The 27,729-nt window shown below is 35.3% G+C and overlaps 3 protein-coding genes across 5 annotated transcripts; all 3 read right to left on the bottom strand.

The window, feature by feature from the left end:
* Positions 356 to 21,484, bottom strand: LOC109725027 (GBF-interacting protein 1-like). Of its 3 annotated transcripts, XM_020254073.1 has the most exons (12): positions 21,193 to 21,478; positions 20,832 to 20,875; positions 16,965 to 17,157; positions 13,689 to 13,782; positions 13,124 to 13,247; positions 11,690 to 12,009; positions 11,189 to 11,281; positions 5,152 to 5,548; positions 3,370 to 3,667; positions 2,572 to 2,736; positions 1,730 to 2,242; positions 356 to 1,130 (listed from the first exon to the last, which is right to left on the bottom strand). In XM_020254073.1, the coding sequence occupies exons 4-12, from the start codon at positions 13,696 to 13,698 to the stop codon at positions 906 to 908; spliced, it is 2,145 nt and encodes a 714-aa protein (XP_020109662.1). In that variant the 5' UTR covers positions 13,699 to 13,782; positions 16,965 to 17,157; positions 20,832 to 20,875; positions 21,193 to 21,478; the 3' UTR covers positions 356 to 905. The 3 variants fall into 3 exon arrangements, with proteins under 3 accessions (XP_020109662.1, XP_020109660.1, XP_020109661.1); XM_020254071.1 differs by lacking the exon at positions 16,965 to 17,157 and having other exon boundaries at positions 21,193 to 21,484; XM_020254072.1 differs by lacking the exon at positions 16,965 to 17,157 and having other exon boundaries at positions 11,762 to 12,009; positions 21,193 to 21,480.
* On the bottom strand, positions 21,997 to 24,622 carry LOC109725030. The gene is made up of 4 exons (XM_020254074.1): positions 23,987 to 24,622; positions 23,763 to 23,893; positions 23,607 to 23,682; positions 21,997 to 23,527 (listed from the first exon to the last, which is right to left on the bottom strand). The coding sequence occupies exons 1-4, from the start codon at positions 24,456 to 24,458 to the stop codon at positions 22,068 to 22,070; spliced, it is 2,139 nt and encodes a 712-aa protein (XP_020109663.1). The 5' UTR covers positions 24,459 to 24,622; the 3' UTR covers positions 21,997 to 22,067.
* LOC109725031 lies at positions 24,943 to 27,007 on the bottom strand. Its single transcript, XM_020254075.1, has 2 exons — positions 26,788 to 27,007; positions 24,943 to 26,322 (listed from the first exon to the last, which is right to left on the bottom strand). Exon 2 carries the CDS (start codon positions 26,314 to 26,316, stop codon positions 24,952 to 24,954), a length of 1,365 nt encoding a protein of 454 aa, XP_020109664.1. The 5' UTR covers positions 26,317 to 26,322; positions 26,788 to 27,007; the 3' UTR covers positions 24,943 to 24,951.

The following is a 27,729-nucleotide window of genomic DNA, read 5'->3' as shown; positions in this document are numbered from 1 at the left end:
ACCACAATACAACAAAGATCCAGTTAAAAAGTAAACCAGACACCACCAAGGCTTTCTATGCTTTAATTAGCCTATAAAAAGGTGTAGCATGCATCCGCAAATCGAACAAACAGCACCAGCACCAAACAATGCAAGTTAGAGGTACAGAAAAGATAATAAAAGAGAAGAAAGAAACTCAAAATGTTTCATCTGACTAATGAGAAAGTCCAACATTCTGTTGCATTAACATTCTTGCCTAAGGGAATAAAAAGGAAACAAAAAAAAAAAAAAAAAAAAAAAAAAAAAAAAAAAAAAAAAAAAAAAAAAAAAAAAAAAAAAACAATGAATTTATTCCAAGCGAGCATCAGATGCGGGATTAAGAACATGAGAATTAAGTGAATGTGTTGCTATTTCCATTACACCAGGTACAACAGTTTGGTTTTGGTACATCGTCGTACTGAATCAAAATTTACTTTTACAGGTAAGAGAGTCGAAAGAATGAAAATCCCACTTGAGGCTTAAATTTCTTACCTAGCATAAGTTTCCCCACAAGTAAACTCGTAAGAATGGACAAAGAAAGAGAAAAACCGCACTTCACCACCCACAGAACTTTCGAAGAGAGAGGAAGTGACAACAAGAGCGGAAATAAGCAAATAAAAAGGATCCCGACGAAGATCTCTTTACTAACTTAAAAATGGTCCCTAGAAATAGTAGTCAGTGGATCGACCTATTTCAATTTGGAAAATCCCAAACCTTTTTCCCGCAATTTGGGCCTTTAATATGTAAATAAAGTTATATACACCCTTTCGATCAGGCCACCTCTCTATATGCTGCATTATGAATATCTTCCGAGATCTGAAGAAGCCAAAGAACTAGCCGATAAATGTCACTGGCAAAATTAGGTATCTTTTGCTAAATTTCTTTTCTCAGTAATTATTGGCCCAGTTAATCTGCGAACGTTGTGGCTGTTGATAAACAGCAGAAGGGGGGCCCACCATTTCAACAGCTCCACCTACAGTCTGAGGCTGTTGCAATAGAGGATGAACGGTCTGAGTCGGGTGGTAGATTCCAGCGAAAGCACCAAGACCGGCTTGTGCTGGTGCAAAAGCCACAGCTTGTCCCTGGGGAGCGAGGCCGAAGAAGGAACTAGCCTGGAGATTGAAAAACTACAATTCATGAACAGATTATTATTCGAAAAAAATAAAACAGGAATTGCCCACGCCCCACCCGCCACCCCCAAAAAACATAAATAAATAAATAAAATCTCACATAACAGATCAAATGATAAATGTAGACTCCAAATATCAAAACCTATGATATGTTCTCTTCCAGCTCACTACTATCAAGCGCTCGTTAGCCGATAGTGCAAATTAAGCTTCTCAAGTGCGGCTCCGGTTAGACTGATATAATTTATATAAGTAAAGTGCTCCGTTAACCATTCGGTGAACAAAAAGTAGAGGTACGCAAATTATTATAAAACTTGTATGCTAACTTGGACAAAAGACGAAAGAAGTGACATTCCATTGAGTCACACACAAACAACATCTCAAGGTTTCAGGTTTCTCAATCATTGACGGCATTGGCCAAAAAGTCCTATCTTAGCTAATGATAGAAGAGTAGAATCAGGAAAACCAAACTTATAAAAGCAGAGATCTATTGATAGATTTCAGGTTGAAAAAGAACAGCACAGTAAGAATTTCTGTATCAACAGTGATTAATAGAAATATAAAATAAGAAGCAGAAATTTTACCTGCTGTGCGGTAATATAACCATTATTATTATCCTTGATATTTGATGCACTGAGATCATCATTTCCAACTGAGCTTCCACTGGCCGGAGCAGAACTAGTATTATAACCTCCTGGGTTCATACTATACGTCCCATAGCCAGCAGGCACCCCAATATGGGTCGGATTACCAACATTAGAAACAGGTTTGTTGTACTGAGACACAGAGTATTTGACACCAGTAGCAGGAGTAGCAACACCAGGTGCATATAAGCTCCCGCTTGGAGGTTGTTGAGGGAATGCGGCGCCATTACTCAAGAAATGGTGAAGGGTAGGTGGAGGAAGATAGAACCAGGGGGAAAAGTACTGACTGTTTGAAATGTAGTTGGTGGGATAGTGTGGCATATGTACACCAGCAGGTTGGCGAAAGACAGGGAGTGGTTGTGGTGGAATAGGAATGGAACTTTGTACCAGGCCTGTAGCTTGGGTGGGAGGAGGAGTTGACGCAGATGAAGGAAGGACCACCGAGTTTCCATTCTGGAGTTGCATAGCCCGAGGCATTAGTACACAACCAGCGAAACAAAAATGCATCTAGTTCGGAAAGTACTAATTTACGAAATGAAGACAAATGAAAGTTAAATTGCAAACTCAACAGCAGTATAAGTGCGATTTTGTCACATTACACCTTTCATTTGTTCAGATTTGAATTATAGCAGCTTTAAAGTAAAAATATATATATATAATGGGTTGATGGAAAATACAAATGATGATTAAATCTATAAATATAAACAAGTGGAAAAAGAAATTTTTAGTTCAGTGATCAAAAAAGTACAATAAACGAAAGCAGAAACCCTTGATATACAAACCTCTTGAGTAGGCTGACTGGTCTGAGTAGGTAGGACTGAAATATTATCACCGTACTTAGTTGCAGCACCAGGCACAACAAAAGGAGAGAATCGACCGCCAGTACCGGCAGTGGGCTGATAAGAATGGGTATAATAACTTGGGGGCATATCGAATGGTTGCTGAACCTGCAAAATAGATAAACCAAATTTATAATGTGAGCTAGCAGTTGTCTGAATTTCGAGAAATGCCTATTATGTCCACGATTACAGTTGCGAAATAGAGAAAAAAAACGCTTTCTCTGCTCTTCGCAGAAAACCAGAGCTGCAATACATCATGATTACACTTTCTATCTTATTAGTTATATTCACATGCTGACAGCAAGAATTTTGAATAGAGAGAAACAGATAGGATAACACTATGAAAGTTAGATAAGATAGGAGAGTACATGCTTAAGTGGGAAAAATAGGGGATCATAGTGTAATTTGTTAAAAAATTGAGAAACTATCAATACATTCGAGCCTACAGGACATTAGAAAATACAGTCAACTTCGCTCCAATGATATACAGAAGACAAATAAGAAACCGACAAGTGAATCAAGGGAAGAAGCAGGAGGTGCGATAACATCTCACGCCACCTGATAGGTCAGTAGAAAATATCTAAAGAAGGGACATTCTGCATGATTACAATCACATGCAGAACAAACTAAATCCACCAACACAAACTGTTTAATAGATGCCATAGGACTAGCAAACTTGCACAAAGGACCTAAAAAATGAAGCATTGAAGATGCACAATCCTCAAAGTTGTAGATATTCACCACTAAGCGGCTGGTGTCATGTGCCTGTGCCTCTGAACCTTCAAAGGCAGCCAACTGATTTCCAAGCACAGGAGGTACCAATCCAAAGTTAGAATAAGATGGTGTAATTTGAACAACAGACTGTTGTGGGACCTCCGGAGCCAAGGCAGTGTCTTCTCTGGAATGATTCTCTTCTGCCTTCTCAGAAATGTTGGGCCTCTCTGAATCCCTCAATGGTAAGTTTTCTGATATTTGTTTGGGTGACTGTTGATGCTCCAAATCCACAGCTCCTTCGATAGTTGAGGATCCGTTAGGAATGCTGTGCATGAGTACAAAAGTAACAAAGTAAGGACAAAGAAACTCTTGACTATAGAAAATGGGTGGCGCTCGAAAAATGAGAAAGTTTTAGAATGTCATCCACATGAAAGAAGAGCTACTCTTACTCGAAGACATCAGATAAGAGGAATTTCACAGCTCTGAAATTATGCCTACAAAATGTCTAATATACCAAACATTCCATACACAACAGTCTCCTGATTGCTACAATTTTAGCACTATAGCAAAAGGATGTTTAGAGCTTACCGGTATCAACAATACTTCACCAGACTCATTAGAGAATGCGGACCCTTATTTCTTTATCAATTGCATTTCTCATTTAAATCACCAATAATGGGGAATATCTCACAAGTAACGGGAAGAAACCGACAAGCAATAAAAACCAAAACTACAAATACAGATAATTAGAACAAAATTAAGAGATCCGTCACGCTGCTACTCTAAATAGGTATTAATCCTGTTTTATTATTTCCTCTATCCCTTCTTATTGCCAATTCTAACATTTTATGAATATAAAAACTAGAAGGATAGTTTTGGTTCATTCCATATTTGATCATATCACCATATAAGCTAAATTAACTGAAAAATGAGACCAACTAAGGGGACATTTGGATTGACGTAATCGTAGTTCCAATGATAATCGAGTTGGTAAGAGTAAAAATATTGATCTAACCATCAACTACATAATGCAGGTGAAATTCTCCATTTATTTGAAGACTAGATTTTGGGTCTTTATCCAAAAGATGGACTTCAATCATTTCAAAGGGAATTCGTTTTTTGAGAAGTTAAGCCCGTGAACTCTCTACCAGATTTTCTCAGCGCCATCATGATAGATGGCAAGACGAATATTTCTATTCTTAATAAACTTATTTAAAACTAAAATGCAACTTCATCAATCCAAATACCCCTAAGAGGATTGGGTGGCTTAAGAAGCTATATGTATGGATAATCTACTTCTCACATATCCAAATATGTTTACACTCAACAGTCCTCAATTCTGGCATCGAAGTGTTTGGATATTTAGAAGATGATGAACAGGGTTGATAATCAATTTAGATGGCTTATCAAATAATTTAGTAAAGAGAGAACCCAAATTAGTAACCCCAAGAAAACATTTGAGCCTACCTATATACAGTNGTATGGATAATCTACTTCTCACATATCCAAATATGTTTACACTCAACAGTCCTCAATTCTGGCATCGAAGTGTTTGGATATTTAGAAGATGATGAACAGGGTTGATAATCAATTTAGATGGCTTATCAAATAATTTAGTAAAGAGAGAACCCAAATTAGTAACCCCAAGAAAACATTTGAGCCTACCTATATACAGTATGTTCCCAAGAGATTCATAAGGATCCTCATGCCATCCTATTGTCGGTCAAAAATACAAACAGAAAGAAGCACACAGAAGCACAGTTTGTACATTATTCTGACATGGATAAGAAAGTAGAAAGGTAGTTAGACCTTGAAGAAGGCTCCTCCACACATTGCTCAACCTCCTGAGACGAATCAGAGCCAGATGGTGTAGAGTTCCTAACACTCGCTAGACCATTCACAAAACCCACAGCTTCTTCAAAACTAACATCAAAGCTCCCAAAACTGAGTACATATTTTTCAGATTCTGGGACCTGCAGGTGGTTTGGAATGATAACATGTTGCCTGTCCAATAACTTTAAGTAATTGAGCTTTTCCTCCACATTCAAATTAGTTTCCTCCGTAGGCATCGAATTTGATGCAGGCAGTGATAGAGTAACAGCATCAGCAGGAATAGATCTAACATCAGAAGTACCGGAAATCCCAGGCACTTGAGCAGGAATTGCATTTGTTGATTTTGGCTTCCACTCTTTGTTTGTACCAGCACCTGGAAAACCATTTTAGAGAATTTGTTCAATTGACGTGGTCACCCCATTATTTGAAAAGGAGCGTTGTCTACAGGTTTTTAATAAAGAAATGGAAACTAACAAATGATAGAAAGTTTATACATAGATCAATGGAAAAGAAACCATGACATTGAATTCATCCTTCGACACAAATTAGTACTAGTCATGCGACATTATCTACAGAACACTTTCATACAAAAATGAATATGTTGACTAAGTTCACCTGGAAAAATTAGTAGCCATATACATGCATGCAGTTGTAGGTATTTGTGTATAAACTTTCTAAGAAAGCCAATACAATCAAAACTCAGATTGAAGCTTCACTGTATCTAAGAGAACATGTCAAAACCAATCTGAGTGTTTACAGATAATACCAATGACACAAGTCTTAATCAAGAGCTACAGGCATTATTTTCCAACTACAAAAAAAGATTGAAACAGATACTGGATATGATTATCTACAAAAGCATGGGGACCACATTGTGACCATCAGGCTTAACAAATGATCAGGTTAAACTCAATCCATCCAAGCTTATGCATCAAAGGTATCAACGATAAAAATTATTCTGCCCTCCCAGCCAACAACATTACACAGAGATGACACTATGCTATCCTTTGGTGTGAGGCAGTCATATAAAATAAAAGATTTTTTTAATCTTAGAATCATTTCTCATTTCATTTCTCCCTCATAGCATCTGGATACGTTGCTCATTATCAACAAGCATTCTGACAATAGTAGGGAGGCATGCATATCACTTATAAATATGCCTTAATCATGTAAATCGCAAACGTGGCTTAACAATAAATTGTTCACAAAGACCACTAAATCAAGGCATAAAGCACAATATATCAAATATCAAATTAAGTTTCTAATAAAAAAGTCAAAAAGAGAATGCAAAGCATGATTGACAACTGAAGGCACATTCTTCAAGTCATAATTAAATTAAATAATCAAAGCTGATCCTAGTAAATACAATAAAAGAAATCATCAAAAATGAATGGTAAAAGAAATAAGGAACAGAAGAAAATCAAAGAGATCAACACAAGATGTTGAGAAGAGTTACATAGACATTAAAGAGATCAGTGAAGATATACAGAAGCTCTATGGTTATCAATAAATGATAGAATTTTATCAAAGACGACTATGATTCTTTAGTTCATTTTCTTCCTTTGCGTTATCTAAATTATTGAAAGAGACAGGTTACAGTCAAGAGCATTGACAAATAAATTGTTTAGAGGATGAAATGCACTGCTAGTCTCTGAATTTTCAGCCAAGTTTCATTTTGGTCCTCAAACTTACAAGTACGACGTTAGCTACCCCTAATATCTTAAAAGAGTTTCATTTTAGTCCTTTGTTGATATTTTCTATTAGACAGCAACCTAGTGCATCTATGAATCGATGTACCATAGATTTATCAACTCTTTTCCCATCTTATATTTCAATGCTATTACACATTGAGTTACAATCTTTTCTCCACATAAAAGTTAGACCATCAAATTAAAAATATGAAATGGGTAAAAAACGGACATATTCATGGTATACAGATATATAGATGGACAAGGTCGAAACAATAACTTTTACACTAAGGTAAGGACTAAAATGAAACATTATTAAAAGCTCGGGGACTAAAATGAAACCTTATTGAAAGTACAGGGACTTGAATGTCAAAATCCAAAGTTTGAGGACCAAAAATGAAACTTAACATTAAGTTGAAGGACCAATAGTGCAATTAACCCAATGTTAAACAAATGATAGAGATTAAGTAGCAAAACTAGTGCATCTCAAAAATCAGTTTTGTTTCCTGACAGGTAGACCGACTATGAGTGCAATTTCGGCACGATGGACATGTTCTGAGATAAAAAGTACACCTGCAAATAGGATTTATTATCTAAAAAAACACAAGCTTACTGGGAAAATATTGTAATAAAAAGCAAGATATCCAATATGAAATTGCTTTTATTTCTGTTTCTACTTTGCCAGTGTCACATCCAGCCAGAAAATTAGATTTTGAAGACATCCTGATAAGCCAATATAATTTTCTTTCAAATATCAACTTGTTAATGCAGTTTTTAGCAACAATTCAGGTCTAAAATAGAATTTGAGACCTCTTCTTTGGTTTCATTCCCTAGTTATGCGCCTAACCATCTAGAGTTCTGAAGGGAAAGTCTAGCAACTTCCTCTGTAAAATCGCATCACAGCTTCCCACTACAGTAACGGGACATGCTTCAATGAAGCTTTCATATATGCGGCCCCAAAGCTTATTCGCCACAAGCCTGGATGTTGCTCTTTTGCATCAAAGAAGCAATTATAATAATCCAGGCCAAACAGGCATTTAATCATTTCCCTTGAATGTCAAACGACTTAAGTCGTTCTAACACTGCATCAATTCCATTGTACGTGCCTCTCTATATGCTGATCTAGTAACTCATGTATTACAGTATATTATGACCTGAAATCTGAACCAGGAGTTGCTGATCTCAACGTTCTAAAAGCACCCATCAGGTAGTCAGCCATCATAAAGCATGATTTGGTATCCAAGCACATAAGAAGTTTAGCACTAAAAATATTCAATACTATGCATAACTAATGAAATGTTATGGCCGTTAACTTAGGTATAAAAGCTGATAAACAACAAAATACTGATAAGGCAAATGAAGATCCAACTTCAACAACCACTCACTAGAAGTCCCTTTTTCTCCCTCGAACATCACTAAGACACCACTCTGTATTTGAACCCATATTTGGTTCATATGTGACAGCATGAAGGGATGAGAAAGCCAGAGATACAGAACCCATATTTGGTTCATATGTGACAGCATGAAGGGATGAGAAAGCCAGAGATCAGGCCCACCAGCTTTTAAGGGGACCATATAGTATTCCGACTCCATTTAGCAACTGTCACTGCATAAGTGAACACATAATAAAACTACCATCTCTCTAAGCGTGTAAAGAAGCTACTTCCCATTCAGTAGGTTCAATTCATTACTCTAATGTTTACTAGTATAAGACCCGCACTGCACTGCGGGTAGCTAGTATTTTAGACAATTAAAATATATAGTTATTAAAAATTTAAGATTGAAAAAAGTATGACTAAAAAAGTATTAAAAAAATTTATAAAGCAGTATTATGTACATTATAAAAAATAACTTTTTAATTAATATTTTCTTAACTTTCAGTATTTGAAAATATACTAATAATTTTATTTAATAAATTATTTAACAAAAAATTTAAAATTGGAGGACTTATTTCAAATTGAAGAATAGGTGAGGGTGTGTTTGTATTGTTAAAATTGATTGGAGAAAGAAACTATCACATGCACCTAGTGTATATTAATACTCCATACACCTCAACTTATATTAGATGATTAATGTTCTAATATCAAATTTAATTAAATATATATGATCTATAAAATTTTATAATGTAAATTATATTTGATGAATTAATTTTAAAATCTCTATTAACAGGTTTCAAGCATGTGGTGTATGTACAAATATACACTTGGTACAAAGAATTAATAGGATGCACTCATAATTCCAAGAGAGAGGAGAAATCTTTGCTTGCACCTGGTGCAAATCAATGCTCCATACACCGCACAAAATATCAGATGATTGATGTAATATTTGATAATTAATATTGTAAAATAAAATGTAATAATACAATATATATATATATATATATATATATATATATATATATATATAATATAAAATGTCTAAATCATTTATTGTACTACACAAATTTATTTTTGATGCAGATTTTTTAGTCAGTTTACAATGCAATGGGAAGCGTCCAAATAATGTATATATATATATATATATAGAGCTAGGCTGGTATACTATCGGTAGCACGGAGGCCTCCGTACTACCAAGTTGTTTTCAATGATGCGGCTTCTAAATCGACGATCGGCTCCGTTAGACTTGATCTACACTATTAAAAGTATTTGGAAACTAAATTTCATAATTTTTCGGTATCATTTACCTATCAAACGAGTAGTCTAAAAATGAACGGCTAAAAATAAAAATCTCATAAAAAACAGTGATAAAGAATTCAAAATTCAAATCGGAAGTATTGGTCTTACTATTGATGTTAACTAGAATTTTCTATTAAATTTTCATCTAATTTGGATACTTCTACACCGTTGAACTTAAAAACGCATCATATCTACCATTAAAATTGTTAATTTTGGAACCTTTTGATCACTAGCCAAATGATGTCGAAAAATTATGAAATTTAGTTTCCAAATACTTTTAATAGTGTAGATCAAGTCTAACGGAGCCGATCGTCGATTTGAAAGCCGCATCATTGAAAACAACTTGGTAGCACGGAGGCCTCCGTGCTACCGATAGTATACCAGCCTAGCTATATATATATATATATATATAGAAGATATAGATGATAAAGAGAGAGGGGAGGGGAGAGAGAGAGAATGAGAGGAGAGAGAGGAGGGAGAATAGAGAGAGATATGATATGATAGAAAAATCTAAGAAAAAGAGTTGCAGGAGTGAGAGAGAGTTAGAGTATGCCTAGGAGAGAGAGAGAAAAGGGGAGAGAGAGATCTTAGAAGATATGATAGAGAGAGGGGAAAGGACAAAAGAGACAACGCCGCATGGATTGGTGAGAACTCTTAAATTATGTATTGCTATGGATTTTCATCTTTACAATCAAGTTCACTGACCCTTCCTCCTATTTAGTTATACCATGTAGCAACAAAGCAAAATCCACTGAAGATATAAATGTGATCAAGGCGGTTCAAAATTGACAACTCTAAAAAAGGCTAAATTACAGAAAACCCCCTTGTAAATACCCGCTTTTTCATTTTTCCTCCCTAACTTTCAAAAATCTACATTTTAACCCCTCAATATTTCAAGTTATTGCATTTAGCCCACCTCCGTTAGGGTTCCATCACTATTCCGTCCATTTCTTATAATTTATACGAAAATGTCCTTCAAAATGATAGAAATATATTAAAATTTTATTTTTTTCTTATAAAAGAAGTAAGGGCAATTTGGTCATTTTGCCTTCTCCATTAACATCGTATCCCCCTAAAAACATTTCTAAAATTTTATGGGGGCAAAATATAGGTTTTTGAAAGCCAGGGAGTGAAAGTGAAAAGCGGGTATTTACAGAAGGATTTTCTATAATTTAGCCTTAAAATGCTGAGAAACAGCATCGAGAAACCGTGAACATTTAAATGCGATCAACCATGCTGGATGCATGACCTTGATTAAATTTGAATTTTTCTCGACTCTTCCTCAAAAACACTAAGAAGCAACTATTTCAAGATTCAGATACCAAGAAAGCTGCCAGATGTACTTCATGCTTTGAGGAACATAAACTTCATTGAACACAAAAAGATGAAACGCCAAAAATTTAGTTTCATCCTTAGTCTATTGTACTAGACATTTAAAAGTCCTTAAAATGCATTACCGATGACCAGCATAGTACTGATATAATAAGACGGAACATGAAACTATCTTACATAGGCAGCAGCAGCAACAACAACAACAAAAAAAATTACTGATGTGAACCACTTAATTTCTGTGGTTGACTTGAAGACTGGCAAACGGAACAAAGGCAAATGGAACAAAGGCACAAACGTTAAGGACTGCATTAAAAATACCTTTCTGTGAACCACTTAATTTCTGTGATTGACTTGAAGACGGTCTACTACTGGGACGACCATGAGAAGATGCAGCAGCAGTTTGAGACATACCTGAAAATTAGCAGATTTCATATTTACATGATTTTCGGTTAAATTGTTTTGCATTGAATAAGGCTAATTGCAGGACAGTACTTTAACATATATAACACAGCAAAAATCAGCTATCAACATTGTACCATAATAAAATCTAAGTTTCATGTATTCCCCCGAAAGTGCGGTTTCTTACAATAGTATACTATTTTGAAGTTGGGGACTCGTCCAACTCATGGGAAATGTTAGTCTTGCAAAAGAATAAGTTTTTTAGAGGGCAACATTTTTCATGTTATAAAAGAATAAATGAAAATAATGACATTTTTAAAAGAGCATACTGTGTAGGATATTCAAATTTTGCAAGGATATATATGTGCAATGGTAATCTACCAGGGATATCTGTATATGCATGTCTCATTTACTAATTACCTTTACCACTAACAGATGACAATTCAGTTTCGGATTTATCATGAGAAGCAACCTTGTTAAAGGATATCTCACCAACAGTTCTCTGACTTCCTACGACACGTTTGATAGTGCCAGCTTTATTAGGGCTGCATACATTAACAGACGGCACCAGAACTGGGTCAGAAGCCGAAGCACACACTCCTGATACAGACGAGTCTGATTTTCTCGTTGATACAACTAGGTCTGATGGGATGGGGCCTGTTTTATTACCATTAGAGGCACCATGTTCTTTGACTGAAACAATAACACTGCTGGGACCATTCACCAGGGTAGCTGAAGAGCTGAAAAGAAGATAAGAAGAAATTCAGTCTTGTCTATATAATACACAAAGGACAACTAGTAACACTAGAGAGAAAACTAACCTGTAATTTAAAGAGAAAGAAACAGTAGGAAAGAAAACTGCAAAACAAGAGGTCGACTCCAAACAGCCTATTTCATGTAGGCATATGCAAATGAGATAATGATGAGAAATCTCAAGAGAAAGAAACTTGAAGACTATAAGATACAAGAGCAGAGCCTTTTCAGCTCTCATAATATTAACCTCTATAAAATCCATACAGATTTTTATATTGTATGCAATAAATACTGCCTGTTAAGATAATTTCCGCTACCTAGTAAGGGAGGGAAGTACTGTTCCCAATTTTACTGGAGTTACTCTTCAATTGCAAAAACTGAAGTTACATTCTCGCATGCCAAAGGACAATGGAATATATATATATATATATATATATATATATAAAAGAACTTCCATGTTTGGTATTTGCTTTCATCTGCAAAGCATGTTTGAGCAAGAAGAATGACAACCAACAAATTCTTCACTGCCTGTACATCAAAATACAAGGCCTACACAGTTTTCCCAAGGTTGTTCATATTGGGATCCTATGTAGGATCGACTCGGAATAGTCGATTTCGAACAGTAGAGTCGAACCAAAGATTGAAAGATTTCAAAAATTATAGAAATTAACATAAATTTTGTCATAAAGACATAAACAAAGACAAGCAGATACCCAACAAGAAGAAACATAAATGCACAACATTCTTTTCAAGGTTTAATGACTTTTGAAGTTGCTCATATTGTTTCCAAAATATCACTAAAGTTCCTATCCACACTTATATTCTTGAATCACTGTTTGATCATGAAGGTTTGATCTTGACAAATGCTCAAGCAATTCTAAGCAATGAACTGTATAATAACAGCTAACTACTTGATAGGAAAATGGATCTTGGTCAATGTAATGCACAATATGATATTCAACATGCTTCATCAGCATAGTAAATCCAATCAACTATATTTTCCAAATGAGAAACAGTAAAAACAAATATTAAGGGATTGTAAATTCTCATAGAAAGTACAATGTCAATCATATTCCTATGATATATACTGAAAAGATATACCTTGATTTGTTCTCAGAGTCAGGACTGATGGATGGATAAGATAAATGGCCTTTATTTCTGCTCTGATCTATTCCGTTCTCTTTTGGGGAAATTGTACTCTTTTCAGCAACCACACCTGCCCGAGCTGTCAACATAACAATGTATTTACATTCATAGTGTATACATTCAATGTGACGAAAATAATCTATATGCAAAATAATGATGATACAAAATGCCAAAAGAATGCTGCTTTTACTCAGCACAAGATGCATTATGGATAGAAATTTTTCAAGATAACATTGTGCAAAGAGATCAAAGTATGTTTATTTGTATTTACATGAAGTGCAAAGTAGCAGGACAAATTCTCATGGATTATTACTTTAAGATTTCCATCTATTTATTAGCTTCATCAGGTTATAGGGTTAAGAACTGTCAAAAGACATGCCAACAAAAAACCTTCTTTTAATTGTGTTGTAAATTAAAAACAGAAGAACATACCATAAATAGTAATTGGCAGTTAAAGAGATATGGCTAACAAACAAAATATTGAAACATCAACCTTTTTACTAGTGGAGTATGTACGTACCATGTTCCATATAACGTGGAGAAAAATTTCCCCGACCCCTTCCTCGACCCTGCCCCCCTGTCCTCCATCTAGTATCAGCTGTATCTTTATTGCTCTGTTGGTCACAAAAGAAATACTAGGAATAAATATGAGGAAAGTGCAATGATTATACTGAAATAGCTTTAAATTTTAACACATGCCCACCAAGAACAGGTGACAATTGAAAAGAAATCTGGTTCAGGAAGCTAGAGCATTAACTCATTAGGAAAATGATGTTCCAACTTTAAACAAGGTTACTAATAAATACTTAAAATATAAGATCTTTAAAGAAAGATAACCTCTTAGTAGATCAAAGACATTACATTACAGCAACAGCATGAAAACATTTTGAAATAGTCATGTACAAAACTATCATAAACAAACAAAAGTCGATTCAGCCTCAAGTCCATAGTTATCCTACATCTTTACCCATCTCCTCTCCTAAATCAATTAGGACTAAATTTTGCATAATCACTCACTGCATAATCACTTCTATACAAGTCAATCATTATCAGCTTCCCACTCCCTATTTTCATATCACTTGCCTAGACTGTCTCGTTATGGAAGTAACATGAAAGTCTCTACATTGTTGCTGCCATACCATTACAAACAGTCCTTCATAATATAGTAAATTGAGAACATTCACTCACGGTGAACATCTTCACTCATAATCAATTCGACATTACCACAGATCCACCCATAGCATTCTCATCTCCACAATGTTCATGTCGTGAAGATGCTGCTTCATTTTGGTCTAACAATCGACACTATAAAGCAACAATATAGCCCCTCGTACAAAATATATCTGTAAGCTCTTCTGAATCATGTAGGACTTCAATTAGGCCACATGATCTCAATTGAGCCCCTCCGCTTCATCCAACATCTTCAATTTCTGGAATGCTGGATAGTTGATCTACAGTACTACAATTGCTAATTTCATGTCTTACCCACCAATATTTATCAACCCTTTATCCCATCTCATAATCTAACTGAATTTATACCACATACATTCAGCCCTACTCTTAGTGAAAAGCCTTTCCCAGCAATATGAAGTCAGCTAGATCATAACTCAAAGATAAGGGTATAACATAACGGACCAATTCTACCCAAACAATTCTAACAACAGCTATCAACAAGACATCAGACGATAAATCAGCATTCATCTATCATCAAAACGAAATAAAATAGCAGGGAGACTCAAAATGGAAATAATAAGGCCAGTTCAGATGTATGCTAATCTGTATTCCAAAGCTTATTTAACTCGAGAGCAACATATATATCAGGTCTTACTCTTCTTTAGTTTATCGTAAAATCTTTGGATCTCGTCTCCCTTGTTCCAACTATATATTCTTGTCTATACTATCAAAAAAAGGCTAGCAAGTTATCAAATGAAAACAACAATAGATAATGGCAAAATAATAATACAGACTTTCACAACACACATAAACGTATACATAGATGCTTTTAGAGTTAGTAAACATCCGATCTTGCAATAATAAACAAAAATGTACATATGTATAAATCCACATTGAGGAGCACTGGGCCATAGGTCAAAACGGCAAAATTTTCAACACTACATAACCAATGAATAAAGAAGTGGATCTATTCTAGTTGGCTAGTAAGGCAACAAGCCAACCAAAATGCATGTAAATAGTAAAAAATTATTGATGGGATCATACACTACTGCATATACAAAAAGGAAAATGTGATTAATCAACTCTAAAACTAATTACATTAACCAAACGCCACACATATATATAAGGTCAATACCCAAATCCTAGAAGGACTGAAGATAACAAATTCTAATATATCTCTAAAACCTAAACCGATCAAAAATAACCAAAAAACCAAACTAAAAATAGAAAAAATAAAAAACTTCTCAAAATTTACCTAAAAATCCAAAAACGGAGGCCTAAACAGTTGAATTTGGGTCCCAAATTTGGCCAAAGCGGCTTTGCCATTTGACACATAGATCTCTAAAAGTGTTTTCTGAATTGGGGTTGCATCCTGAAAACAGACGCTAGAGCAAAAAGTTATGGCCATTTTAAATTTTCCGCGTCAATTGTAAAAATTGCCGAACTCAACGAGATTTTTAGCCCAGCTTGGTTAAGTCACACTTTTCCATGAACTTTAACGCTAAGGGTATGTTTGGTTCAACATAAAACTATGAAAAATAATTCTCAGTGGAAAAGAGTTTCCGTGGGAAAGAAAAATACCCTCTTTAATATCTGGTTTGTTGGGGGAAAAAGATAGTTTTCCAGCCATACTTGTTTGGCTGAAAGGGAAACTTTGAATGAAAATAATTTTATATAATTTTCTTCTATTATATACCATGTATTATTTATATAAATAACTACCATATTATATAAATTATAATTAAAATTTATATCTATACATATTACTATTATCATCATATATTAGTAATTTACATATATTCAAAATTAACATATTCAAAATTATATTATATTAATATATATATATATGTATAATATAATATATAATATATCACATAATATATAATATCACCTATATAATATAATATATAACATATAAATATATATTTATAAATAAAATATTATATAATAGTATATTAATATAAAGAGCAAAGGAGGGTAAGTGAGAGAGTTTTCATTTTCCGCCGAAAAACAACAAAAAACAGAAACTTCAATTTTTCTCTAAATCCGTGAAAATACTTTTATGGATATTTTACGCGGAATCAAACAAGCGGAAAAGCATTTTTTCATACCGAAAATAATCTTTCGGTTCATTTTACGCCAAACCAAACGTCCCCTAAATTGGCCGCATCAAATATATTCAAACCGGCATCATACTATAGAAAGGATTGTCAATGCATGGCAGCCTAGAATTAAATTCAGTAATTTTACATTGGACTACTGTGCTCTGGAATTTTAATATTTTTTGAGTGACCAAACTCTTCCAATAGTAAGCAGCAATCAAAAACGAATCGAGACTTATTTTATCAAATATCAGATACTAAACCTTCAAATGGAAGAATTAAGCATAGAGTATCTAATCCATACGGACAAGATCAGCAAGTCTAGTTTACCCCAACTAAATTTTGCTTTATTTAGCTTTAGCAAATTAGAAAGTTTGATGCAGTTTTAATGGCAGATGAGCACATTAGTCATGTAATGAAGGGGCATTTGGTCAATTTTCTATAAATCAAATATAGAACATGCGGTTGGGCCTCGTATAGTACTAAACTGTTGCATTAGATATGATTGCAATAGAAGTAACCTCTTAGCTCTCTGCCTAGATTTTCTCTGTACAAGGTTGATGTCACACAACAGAGTGCATCCAACATCCATTCTTCTCCTACATTTTTTTTATCCTCTTTTTTCCTTTCCTCTTACTTTCCCTGTTTTCTCAAATCAAACATTGTTGCAGCACTTCTCTTCCATCAAATAGCCATGAAGCTCCACAAATCAATCTGCAAAAGCCAGAATACCATCGAATCACCTCTTAGCCATCCATATCAGTCCAACCGAAAACACCCCAAACACAGACAAAAAATCAATCTGATTCGCAGTGATGCAACTACAAAATAAGAGTAAAATTGTAATCAGCACTAAGAAGCTCACATACTCCAACCTGGTATCACATACTAAACTTTGCAGAATTTATCTGCTATCCAGATCTTGGCCAGTTGCCATTTGTTACAATCCCATTTGATAGAACAAAAACCTCTCCGGCATAACTATCTGATGAAATCAGAGTTTCAACATTTTATTTGCTGATTCAAATGCTAGATGCAGCAAAGTCAGCTTCGTTTCCTTCTTCAAATTAGTTGTGCTGCGGAACCAAAAATGAAATTCATTAACTACCTCACTGTTCATTAACTACCTCACTCTACTCCCTCTTTTAGCCTCCAAAATACCACCTTAAAACCTTCATCAAAAAACTGCAGAAAGCCAAAAAAGTATCGCCTACTCTTCTAAGCTTGGATAGGCTAAAAGAACAGTTTCAGTAACTGACATAAGGGTGGCATAAGGGTGGCTGCTACTAGACTCCATTAGTGACTTGTAGACTACTATTAATTTTCATTTAGTGTTCATTAGTCATGGCGTTTTGGTTTAAAGGAAATGATCAGTTGGCTTTTTTTTCCTTAAATACCCTAATCAAAGCTAAATCCCAATTTAAGATATTAAGGGTGTGTTTGGTTCCACGTAAAACTTTGAAAAAAAATTTCGGTGGAAAAAGAATTTTCGGAGGAAAATAATTTTACGCTCTGCAATGTTTGGTTTGTAGGAAAAAAAAAAGATTTCCATTGCGGTTGTTTGGTTGAAAGGAAAAAAAAAAAGAAAAGTTACAAATAGAAAACAATTATATGCATTTTCTTTTATTCTATATATTATATATTATTGATATATAATAATTATCATATTATATATATTAGTATTATAGTTTATATTTACAAATAAAATATATTAAAATATATTATAAAATAAGTATATAATATAATATATGATAGTATATATATTTAATACTATAAGATAAATTACTATATATTTATAAATAATATTTATAAATAAAATATTATATAATAATATATTTATATAAAAATAGAACATTATATATATATAATGAATGAGGGGAGAGAGAAAGAGTAGGTCCACGGGTGGACACTCTCACGCGGGTCCACGAGGTGAAGTTCACCTCGTGGACCACGTGCTAGACCACCCGTGAGCCGCGATTTTTTCAGCTCCAAGTTTCGTCTTCCGCTCAGACACGCCCACTTTTCTGAAAATCTGTAAAAAAAAAAAATCGGGAAAAAATTTTTACGAGCAACCAAACATTGGAAAATTATTTTTCCAGCGAAAATTTTTTTTCAGGATCCTTGTACAAGGATCCAAACACACCCTAAGGTTCAAGCAAGCATCATAAGCCACAGTTGGCGATTTTATTTGACACATAATATTGTGTAAATCACATGCTTGCCTTCAAGGGAAAAAATAGGCAGGCAAAATATCAAGTTTATTTCAAGTAGAAAGATTAGGTTCTTTCCTGTTACTTGATTGTCATTATAGACGCCAACATGGCTCAAAACAGAAATTTTGATCTGTGCTGGCAGGATTAAGCAAACCATCCATATACAATGAAGAAAACACTGATTCAATCAAAAGGATGCTGGAAAATCTTGTACTCAAGTTTACCAAAATGTTAATGCTATAACTAGCAGATTAAAATGTGCAGAACAAAAAGATATTAAAATAAAGAAACAAATTCAAGAAATTTTCTATGTCTAATATGATGGATTCCCTATTTATCATTTCCACTCCATTGAATTTCTTGGCTTGGATCATCGTCGCACCAATGATTACACATTTCACTCTCTATAATATAAAGGTGCATTTGGTTCGCGTATCTTTTTAAAATTCCCGGTAATCCAACAGGAATGAAGGACTACGACGGTGTTTAGCTAAATCCACCACAAAATCAGATTGGTAATATTAGATTCTTTTGCGAATGAGATTCACCCCAAAATGACAATCTAATTCCTTTGGGAGAGGGTGGGTATCCTAATATTGATGGATTAGGATAATCATAAAATTCCAAATATTAATGAATTGGGATAATCATTATCCTTTGGGAGAGGGTGGGTATCATCATATTAATGGATTCGACAGACTCTTTTTCTCCCTGCCCACCTCCATCACCCACCATTCCTCTTTGCCCTCTAATCTCATTTCTCTCTAACCTCATCTCTTTCTAAACCTAAACTCTATCTCTCTCTAACACCATCTATACGTCTCTTCTACTAATCTTGACTTTATCTCTCTCCCTATTTCTCTAATTATACTCTCTCTAACCTATGCTCTCTCTTCTCTCTCTCTAATCTCAACTCTATCTCCCTCTAACTGCAAATCTCTCTCTCCCTCTAACCTCAAATTTCTCTCTCTCACTCTCTCTAAGCTAAGGTCTCCCTCTCTTTATCTCTCATCTCTGACCTAAAAACTCTCCCTTTCTCAGTCTCCCTCTCTCTAATTTCAACTATCTCTACCTTTAACCTCAAATCTCTCTCTCTCTCTAAGCTAAGCTCTCTCAATTTAACCAAAAACAAATTCCTCATGATTGCTGAAAAGAAAAATATGTTCACATACTACTAACATTACTTGAAATTAATTGATGAAACAAAAACATCAATTTTATATTTCCGGTTATCTCAACAAATATAACTGTGCAAACCAAACACTAAAATGCCATTTTCTTAGTAATAGGATAAGTAGGAATTAAATTCTTAGGAATCCCTTCATTCCTAGTAATCTTTCATAGTGCGAACCAAACACGCACTAAAAAAAAATAGAACTAAACATTTGAGTTTCCCAACATAGCGACAAGCCGACAACTTGTTTGACATCCTGCAAGTTAGCTCAAATTAATGATCCATCTTCGCTAGCTACCAAACATGAAACAACAGTCGGCAAAGGAAATGTATATATGCCAAAACTGCACAATCTACAATATGAAATGATCCTTTCATCTCTAAAACATATCTGTGTCCCATCTTAAGACCCGTCCGTCGGATAGTCATATTCCAGTTATTTTAATAAGAGGGTTCGAAAATTATTCAAGTAGATACGCTAACAAGCAACTTCAATCATCTTTCTCCTTTATCTAGTTTTAGCCACTACATCATGCAGTCCAAAATATTCTTCCAATGGAATGCCAAAATGCTAATAAGCTACGTCTTCAATGTTGTAAGACTAAAAGGGATCAACAGACAACCTACAGAAGTTGGTGAAGTTTAAGAGTACCTTGGCTCTCTTTGGTCTTTACTACTCCATCCAAATGGTAAATTGACATATCATGGTATTCTTTGTTTCAATAGAATATCCACTCACATCCCAAAATAAACCATAAAATATGGGCTAAACAAGGAAAAAGAAGGTACTTAAAATCAATGGCATTAACCATGTAAGATTAATCGCTTGGCTCGAGCAAGTTCTTTCTTTCAAATTACAAGCAGACACTGATCTAACAGCAAGTATAGATAATAAAAAAAGGGTTATTCAAACAGCAAAGAGAGATTGTTGACAGGGTTCAAAGTTCAAACCATGAAAAGAAAAGAGTGGGAAAAAGTAAAACAAAAGGGTAGAACCTTACCTCCTTTTTCTTGTCTCGCTTCCTTTTAACCTCATGGAATTGACCTGAAACAATAATCCATTTGTTAGGAACCTAATAGCACCAAAATTCCCTGTTCTCAAAACGCAGTAGATATAATCCAATCAATCACGCATCAGCAATCAAAAATCACTTCTTTCTTCTTCCCCGATCACGCATTCTACCATCTATATTATTATCTACATGTCAAAATAAAAAATAAAAATAAAAGGCTAGAATAACATGAATCCCTAAAAGATTCAAGCCGAATCACGGGGCGAACACCCACATCCCGCGGATCTGACACAAGCCCCCCCGCGTCGCAATCGAATCCAAAGAGGGGAAGGGTGGGAACGAGAAAGACCTAGGAGGAGGAGCCTGTGAACGGCCTCGTCGCGATCCATGGCGCACTCCTTGAGCATGGCGTAGATCTCGTAGTCGTCATGCTTCTCAACGACCTCCTTGATGCTCTGGATCGTCTTCTTCACCGACGCCGGGATCGAAACCCTAGCTGCCCCGCCGCTCATCTTCCAATCGGGAGTGAGGAGAGAGAAACAGAGGGCGGAGGGGGACAGGAGGGGGAAAAAAATAAAGAGAGAACGGGAAGAGAGATTTGGGGAGAACAATTGCACGAAAATCATAGGTTGAACTATAAATTCATAATTCAACCCTCTTTACTTTATTACATTACAAAATTTTTAGGATTAATTACATACATGTTTCTACAAACATAGTAAATTATAGATATATTCCGGCAAAGTTCAAGTTTTATAAATTGTCCCTACAAAAATCATAATGTATTTAGATATGTCCCTACCGTTAGTTTCCGTTAAAAAAATGTAATTAACCACAGTTAAAATCAAGGTTTAAAGTGCCGTGGCACGGGGGCGTGCCGTTACAGCCCTGGCACGGTACGGCACGGGCACGCTTGCGTGCCGACACGTGGCACGCTTGCGTGCCGACAGATACGCACGACCTCCTACTGGCACGCTTTGGCACGGATTTTTTTCAGTTTTTTTGATTCCAATAAACTCTTATAATATTATTTTGAAAGATTTAAATAAATAATTATTTATATTTGCTATATATACCTTATTATACTCATCAATTAACATGCATGTAAGCTTTTTGTAAGTAAAATACAATTATACCTGATGTAGAATAAAAATTAAAATACAATAATAAAATTCACAAGTATAATAATTATTTAAATTTACATCTTTACATAGAGATGACTGCTTAATTCCACATAGATTGTCGCGCTTGATCATATGGCATACTGTCAGTTGCAGATACAAGATTTATATGACAATGTTGATATAAGTATTGCTGGTATTGTGAGAAAGTCATATATTCCCGATATAGGTCATTGTATTGTCGGAGATAATTTGCATATGCAACTGGATCGTGGATATAATGGACAACAGTCATCTGCGGCATATAAACTGAAGCATCATAAGGATATGGATTGTATGGAAAAGAAGAACCATAATGTGGATATGCATGAGTGGATGTAGATTCGCCGTATGAGCTTTCACTATGTCCAGGGATGGATTGGGATTCACTCTGAGTGCCATAAATTGATGAATCATAATCAAATATCTCTCCATATAGACCATGTCGATATGAGGGATGCGATGATATTGAAGTACTATCAAACTGTGTTTGCAAAGTATCATCCCTTCGTGGAGGTCTAGTTGATATTGCCTCCAAACCTTCTCTCATCTCCCCATAATCTTGTTGTGAGGACCTCCTACCTTTTCGACGGTCATATACCATTCCGGATGTTTGACGTGGTCGAGACCCATGATCAGCATCTTGAGTGGCATGTGTGAAGTTTTGCTCTTCAGTAAATATAAGGCCACCACCACCTCCACTCTCCTGTTGTGTTGGTGGAATGAAGTCGCCACCATCCTCACTGCTATTAGTGGTATCATCATCATCACTACATTCATCTTTAGACTGTGGTAATCCAGAATCTGCTGGTGTCGATGTATCACTATCATTATCTTGTGGGAGTGCATCAGCTGCATCTAATGGATCCATCGATGTCATACTTTTTTTACTCTTACCACTTCGGACTGTCGTTGAAGGCCTTTTTGCAGTATAAGACGTTTTCTCCTTTCCAGATTGACTCTGAGTACGACGTGAACGACCATATCCAGGTCCTTGCATAAGACGTTCGAATTCCGCATCAGAGTCACGTGCAGGATTTTGGGATTCTTCGTCCAAAGCCGCTTGTTCTTGCACATTACCTTGAGAGCTTCCTATGTTCTCGTCAGCCCATCTTTCAGCATCACTAATTCCTGCTTCATCAGCAATTATTCTGAATGGTCGTGGTGGATCTCCAGGCTCATCGAGTAATGGGTCTTCTTGATTGTCTCTATCTTGTAGCCAATCAAGTACGGGGTCTGATTCATCATTGATAAAACTTGCATCCAAGGGATCATAAGTTTTTAATACCTTTTCCTTATCATACTCCTCTTGCATGCATCTTAAACGGAGCCTCATATTATAGTGGACATAAACTAGCTTCTCTAATCGAGCGTACGCTAATCGGTTACGCACTTTGGTATGTATAAGTGCGAACGTGCTCCAGTTGCGTTCACATCCACTAGACGTTGTTGTTTGTGATAAGACACGCACAGCAATCTTTTTTAAGTGCTTTGCCGATCCACCATATTGTAGCCACCACTCAGCTGTACAATTAAAAGTTAAAAATATATCAAATAAGATTTATCATCAGCTGTAAACTGTCCAAATTATGGAGTTACTTACTGGGATCGGTATTGTGTCTTCCGTTAATTGCACCCGCTTCACCAAAAGTTCCAGAGGATTCACGAAATATTTTTCCCTTTATTATGGTAGTATAATAATCAGAAATCAGCATATTAACATCTAGCAAACTAATAATACATTGAAAAAATATTATACCTCACTTATGGCAAGAGCAGCATGTGTTGGATCCCTCTCCAATCTATTGATAACGTTTCGTAATGCCTTCAACAGTTCATCATCAAATCCAAAATTATAACGATGATGGTATGACGGATTAAGATAATAACCTATCATTAAGAAAGAAATCACTTCATCATCAATACAAGACTACTAATAAACAATCAGTAATAAATAGTTTTGTTATAATTTATCTAACTTACCTGCTAAGTGTAGATCCCGGCTCATCTGGATGTCCCAACGTCTGTCAATAATTTTTAGAAAAGATTGGCACCGTAGTGGATTATTTTTTTTAATATTATCTTTAGCCATCCTCAGTTTATAATAAACATGTCCCATTTGAGGTATTTTTTCCTGATCCACTAAACGGAGGACCACATATAGCGGCTCCACAATATCAACAATCTCTTTCACATAATCCCAAAACTTGGTAGACATAATTATTTGCTCAATCGATTTTTCATCAGCCGTGGAGGCATAACGAGATGTTTGCCATTCATCTGATGCAAACATGGACTTTAATCCATTTTTATTTTGAAGGATACTGTTTAGAGCAATAAAATTTGTTGCAAATCGTGTAATACCAGGACGTACGAGTTCTCGTCCTGTGAATTTCACCATTAATAGGGGTGGAACTGGGCCCGGGCCTAAACAAGGCCCGGCCCGATGGGCCATGTTTGGGCCGGGCTTTGGGTATTAAAAATTTAACTTTGGATTCGGGCCGGGCTTCAAAATTTAGGCCCAAAAAATTTTGGGCCTATTTGGGCATGTCCAAGTCCGGCCCGAGCCCGACCCAAAAGCCCGATATATTAATTATTAACATAAAATATTTAATTTTATATATATATATATATATATATATAATATTTTTTTTATAAAAAGAATTAATTATATAATATATCATATATAGTATATAGTGTTATTAATGGTATATACTTATATATATATGAGGATATATTATATATTAACAAAATATTTAGTTCCATATTAGGATATATTAAATAGTATTATTCTATATAATTAATTAATTATACATATCTATGAGTAAATATATGGTACATATTATTATACAAGTAAAAGTATTTATGTATTATATGATAAATGTATAAATTGGGCCTTCACAAAGCCCGATGGGTATTGGGCATTGGGCTTGGGCTTGGGCCGGGCCTTAATTTTTAAATAAAATTGGGTAAAAGCCCGACCCGAAGCCCAACATTTTTTTTTGGGCCGGGCTTGGGCATAGTATTACCCGACCCAAGCCCGGCCCAGTTCCACCCCTAACCATTAAAGCATGGACCCAAAGATGATTATACAAGTACTTAGATATACGTTGTGCAGAATGTACAGTTTTTTTCACCCGATTTATCTCACCAAAGTCAGACATCATTAGGTTGATGCAATGCGCTGCACAAGGAGTCCAAAATAAATGGGGATGCCTTTGCATTAATAGTTTGCCAGCTTTCTTAAAATTTGCACCATTGTCCGATATAACTTGTACCACACATTTCTCACCAACCTCACGTAAAACTTGTTCCAATAATGCATATATATAGTCAGCATCTTCAAATCGACCGGTTGCATCGATTGATTTGTGAAATATCACCTTGCCATTACAATAAATTAAAAAATTTACAATGCTCATTTTTGTTGGTCCTGTCCAACTATCACACATCAATGTCACACCATACATCTCCCACAGTTGTTTTAAGTTTTTTACCCATTCATGAATATCATTGACCTCGGCGTCAAGATATTTGTTAGAGAGCTCATACGGTGTTGGAGGTTCAACTCCTTGACCCTCTTTTTGTATGGTAGAAATCATTGATCTATAATATGGAGTACTTGCTGCATGGGAAGGAATATGACTAAAGTGAAAAAACTTTGCTATAGCTCTACCAATTCTACATTTTTTATCTTTTTTTAACATTGTATCTATACGTTGCTGTTGAGCATCTGAGTGTGGAATGGCCATTGGGTCTATATCTATAATATTTGGATGTCTTCCACTTTTTTCTTTTGGTCTTTTTTTAAATCTGTCGAACAAACGGCTAACAGAACCACTGCGAGCTAAACCAGATTGTGCAGACCCAGACCCAGACCCACCATCGGCATCAAACTGAGACCGTCCAAATTGTGCTCTATGTCGTTGGACTTCATCTTGCTGCCATCTTTCTTGTGCAGATGCTTCCACGGCAGCTCTAGTATCAGCATCTAATTGATCACCTATACCTTCATATGGGTCAATAGGGGGATATTCTGCCGCTCGTTTATCTAGTTCATCTCGATCATCTCTTACTTTCTTTTTTGCTAATTTTGAAGATTCTAACTCAATTTTCATTGCATGTCTTATTTCCTGAGGGATTTTAGGGCAGTTTGATACTTCAGAAAAACCCCCAGCAATATGTTTCTTTAGGCGAGTGGCACCTCCGCCCATTCCGACCATATTACAATAATTGCACTTCCAATGAAACCTATTCGTATCAATCATTTGTCCATGTTGCCAACCATAATCTTCTGATCGTTTAGGTGCCATTATGATCTATAATTATTGACATACAAACAAATAAAATAAAATCTATTCCAGAAAAATAAGAAAAAGAATGATATGAATCATATGATGAAAAAGGTATCATATCTATTAAGTACCAAATTTGAAAAAATTTTTATTTTTATTTTTATTTTTTGATAAGTTTGAAAAAATTATAACAGATAAAATTATAGAATATTATAACAGATAAAACGAAATGACAAATAAATTAAATAAACTTAAATATCAATTGATTTCATTTGGCTTTTAATTTTATCAATATTTTATATCTTATGATGCAAAAAAAGAAATTATAATTGATGTTGTATCAGATAAAATAATTTGCAGTGCGAGAAATTTTGATAAAATAATTTGCTCAAAGAAAGTGGATGTCTGTGTTTGATCAGATATGTCAATTAAAAATTAGCCGCTATATTTATAAATAAAAAATTTAAATTATAATTTTTTTTGACTTACCTAATAAGCAAATCTGCGATATGAGATGTCCTGGCCTTCTTTTCAAGTGACTTCTTTTCAAGCGATGAAAAAAAAAGGACAAATAATTTTAGGAAGATATGTAAGAACTGAAAAGAAAAAAAAAAGAGAGGAGAAGATAGCTAAGGTTGCTAAGCACCGGCGAAAGAAAGAAAGGGGAAGAAAGAATACGAAGGAAAGAAAGATTCGTGCAGAGGTTAGGAGGCGGGTTTGCATGAATTTATAATCTCACAGCTCCGAGTGTGTGCATTATAGTTGTTTGGCCTTTGTGTTATCAAAGTCCAGCCTTTGAGTTACCCAAAGGCCAAACAAAAAGACGACAAAGTAAATTATACTGTGGGCATGTGATATGATGCCCACAGCAACTCAATTAATCAAATGGAAAAGAAAAAGACAAAAAAAAAATTTCTTTGATCTGTGTGCATGTGATTATGGGCCACACCAAACTAATCAACCAAATGCTAAAGAAAAAGACAAAAAAAAAAAAAAACAAAGGCTGTGGGCATGTGATAGATGCCCACAGCAAAAATNAAAAAAAAAAAAAAAAAAAAAAAAAAAAAAAAAAAAAAAAAAAAAAAAAAAAAAAAAAAAGCTCGCACGGGGCGGCACTGTGCCGCGGCACATGCACCCGTGCCGCTTTGTCTCGAGCGGCACGGGGCATGTGCCGAGGCACATGGGGGGGGTCCGAGACCCCCCCTGTGCCGTGCCCCCTTCTTGGGGGCACGGCACGGCACGCCCCGTGCCGCACGGCACGGGGCGGCACTGCCTTCCTTGGTTAAAATACTTAACCATGATTAATTAACAAAATAAATTGATAATTTTACCCCCTTCTTCTTCTTCTCCCTCTTCCTCTTCCCTCTTCTTCATCGCCGATGAGGAGGAGATGCGGCGGGTGATCGCGACTGAGAAGGAAGAGCCGCGGTC

This window comes from Ananas comosus, linkage group 19 (assembly GCF_001540865.1).
Source record: "Ananas comosus cultivar F153 linkage group 19, ASM154086v1, whole genome shotgun sequence".
NCBI classification, from domain to species: domain Eukaryota; kingdom Viridiplantae; phylum Streptophyta; class Magnoliopsida; order Poales; family Bromeliaceae; genus Ananas; species Ananas comosus.
Note: the sequence above shows the minus strand (reverse complement) of the source record. Positions and strands in the feature narration are given on the sequence as shown.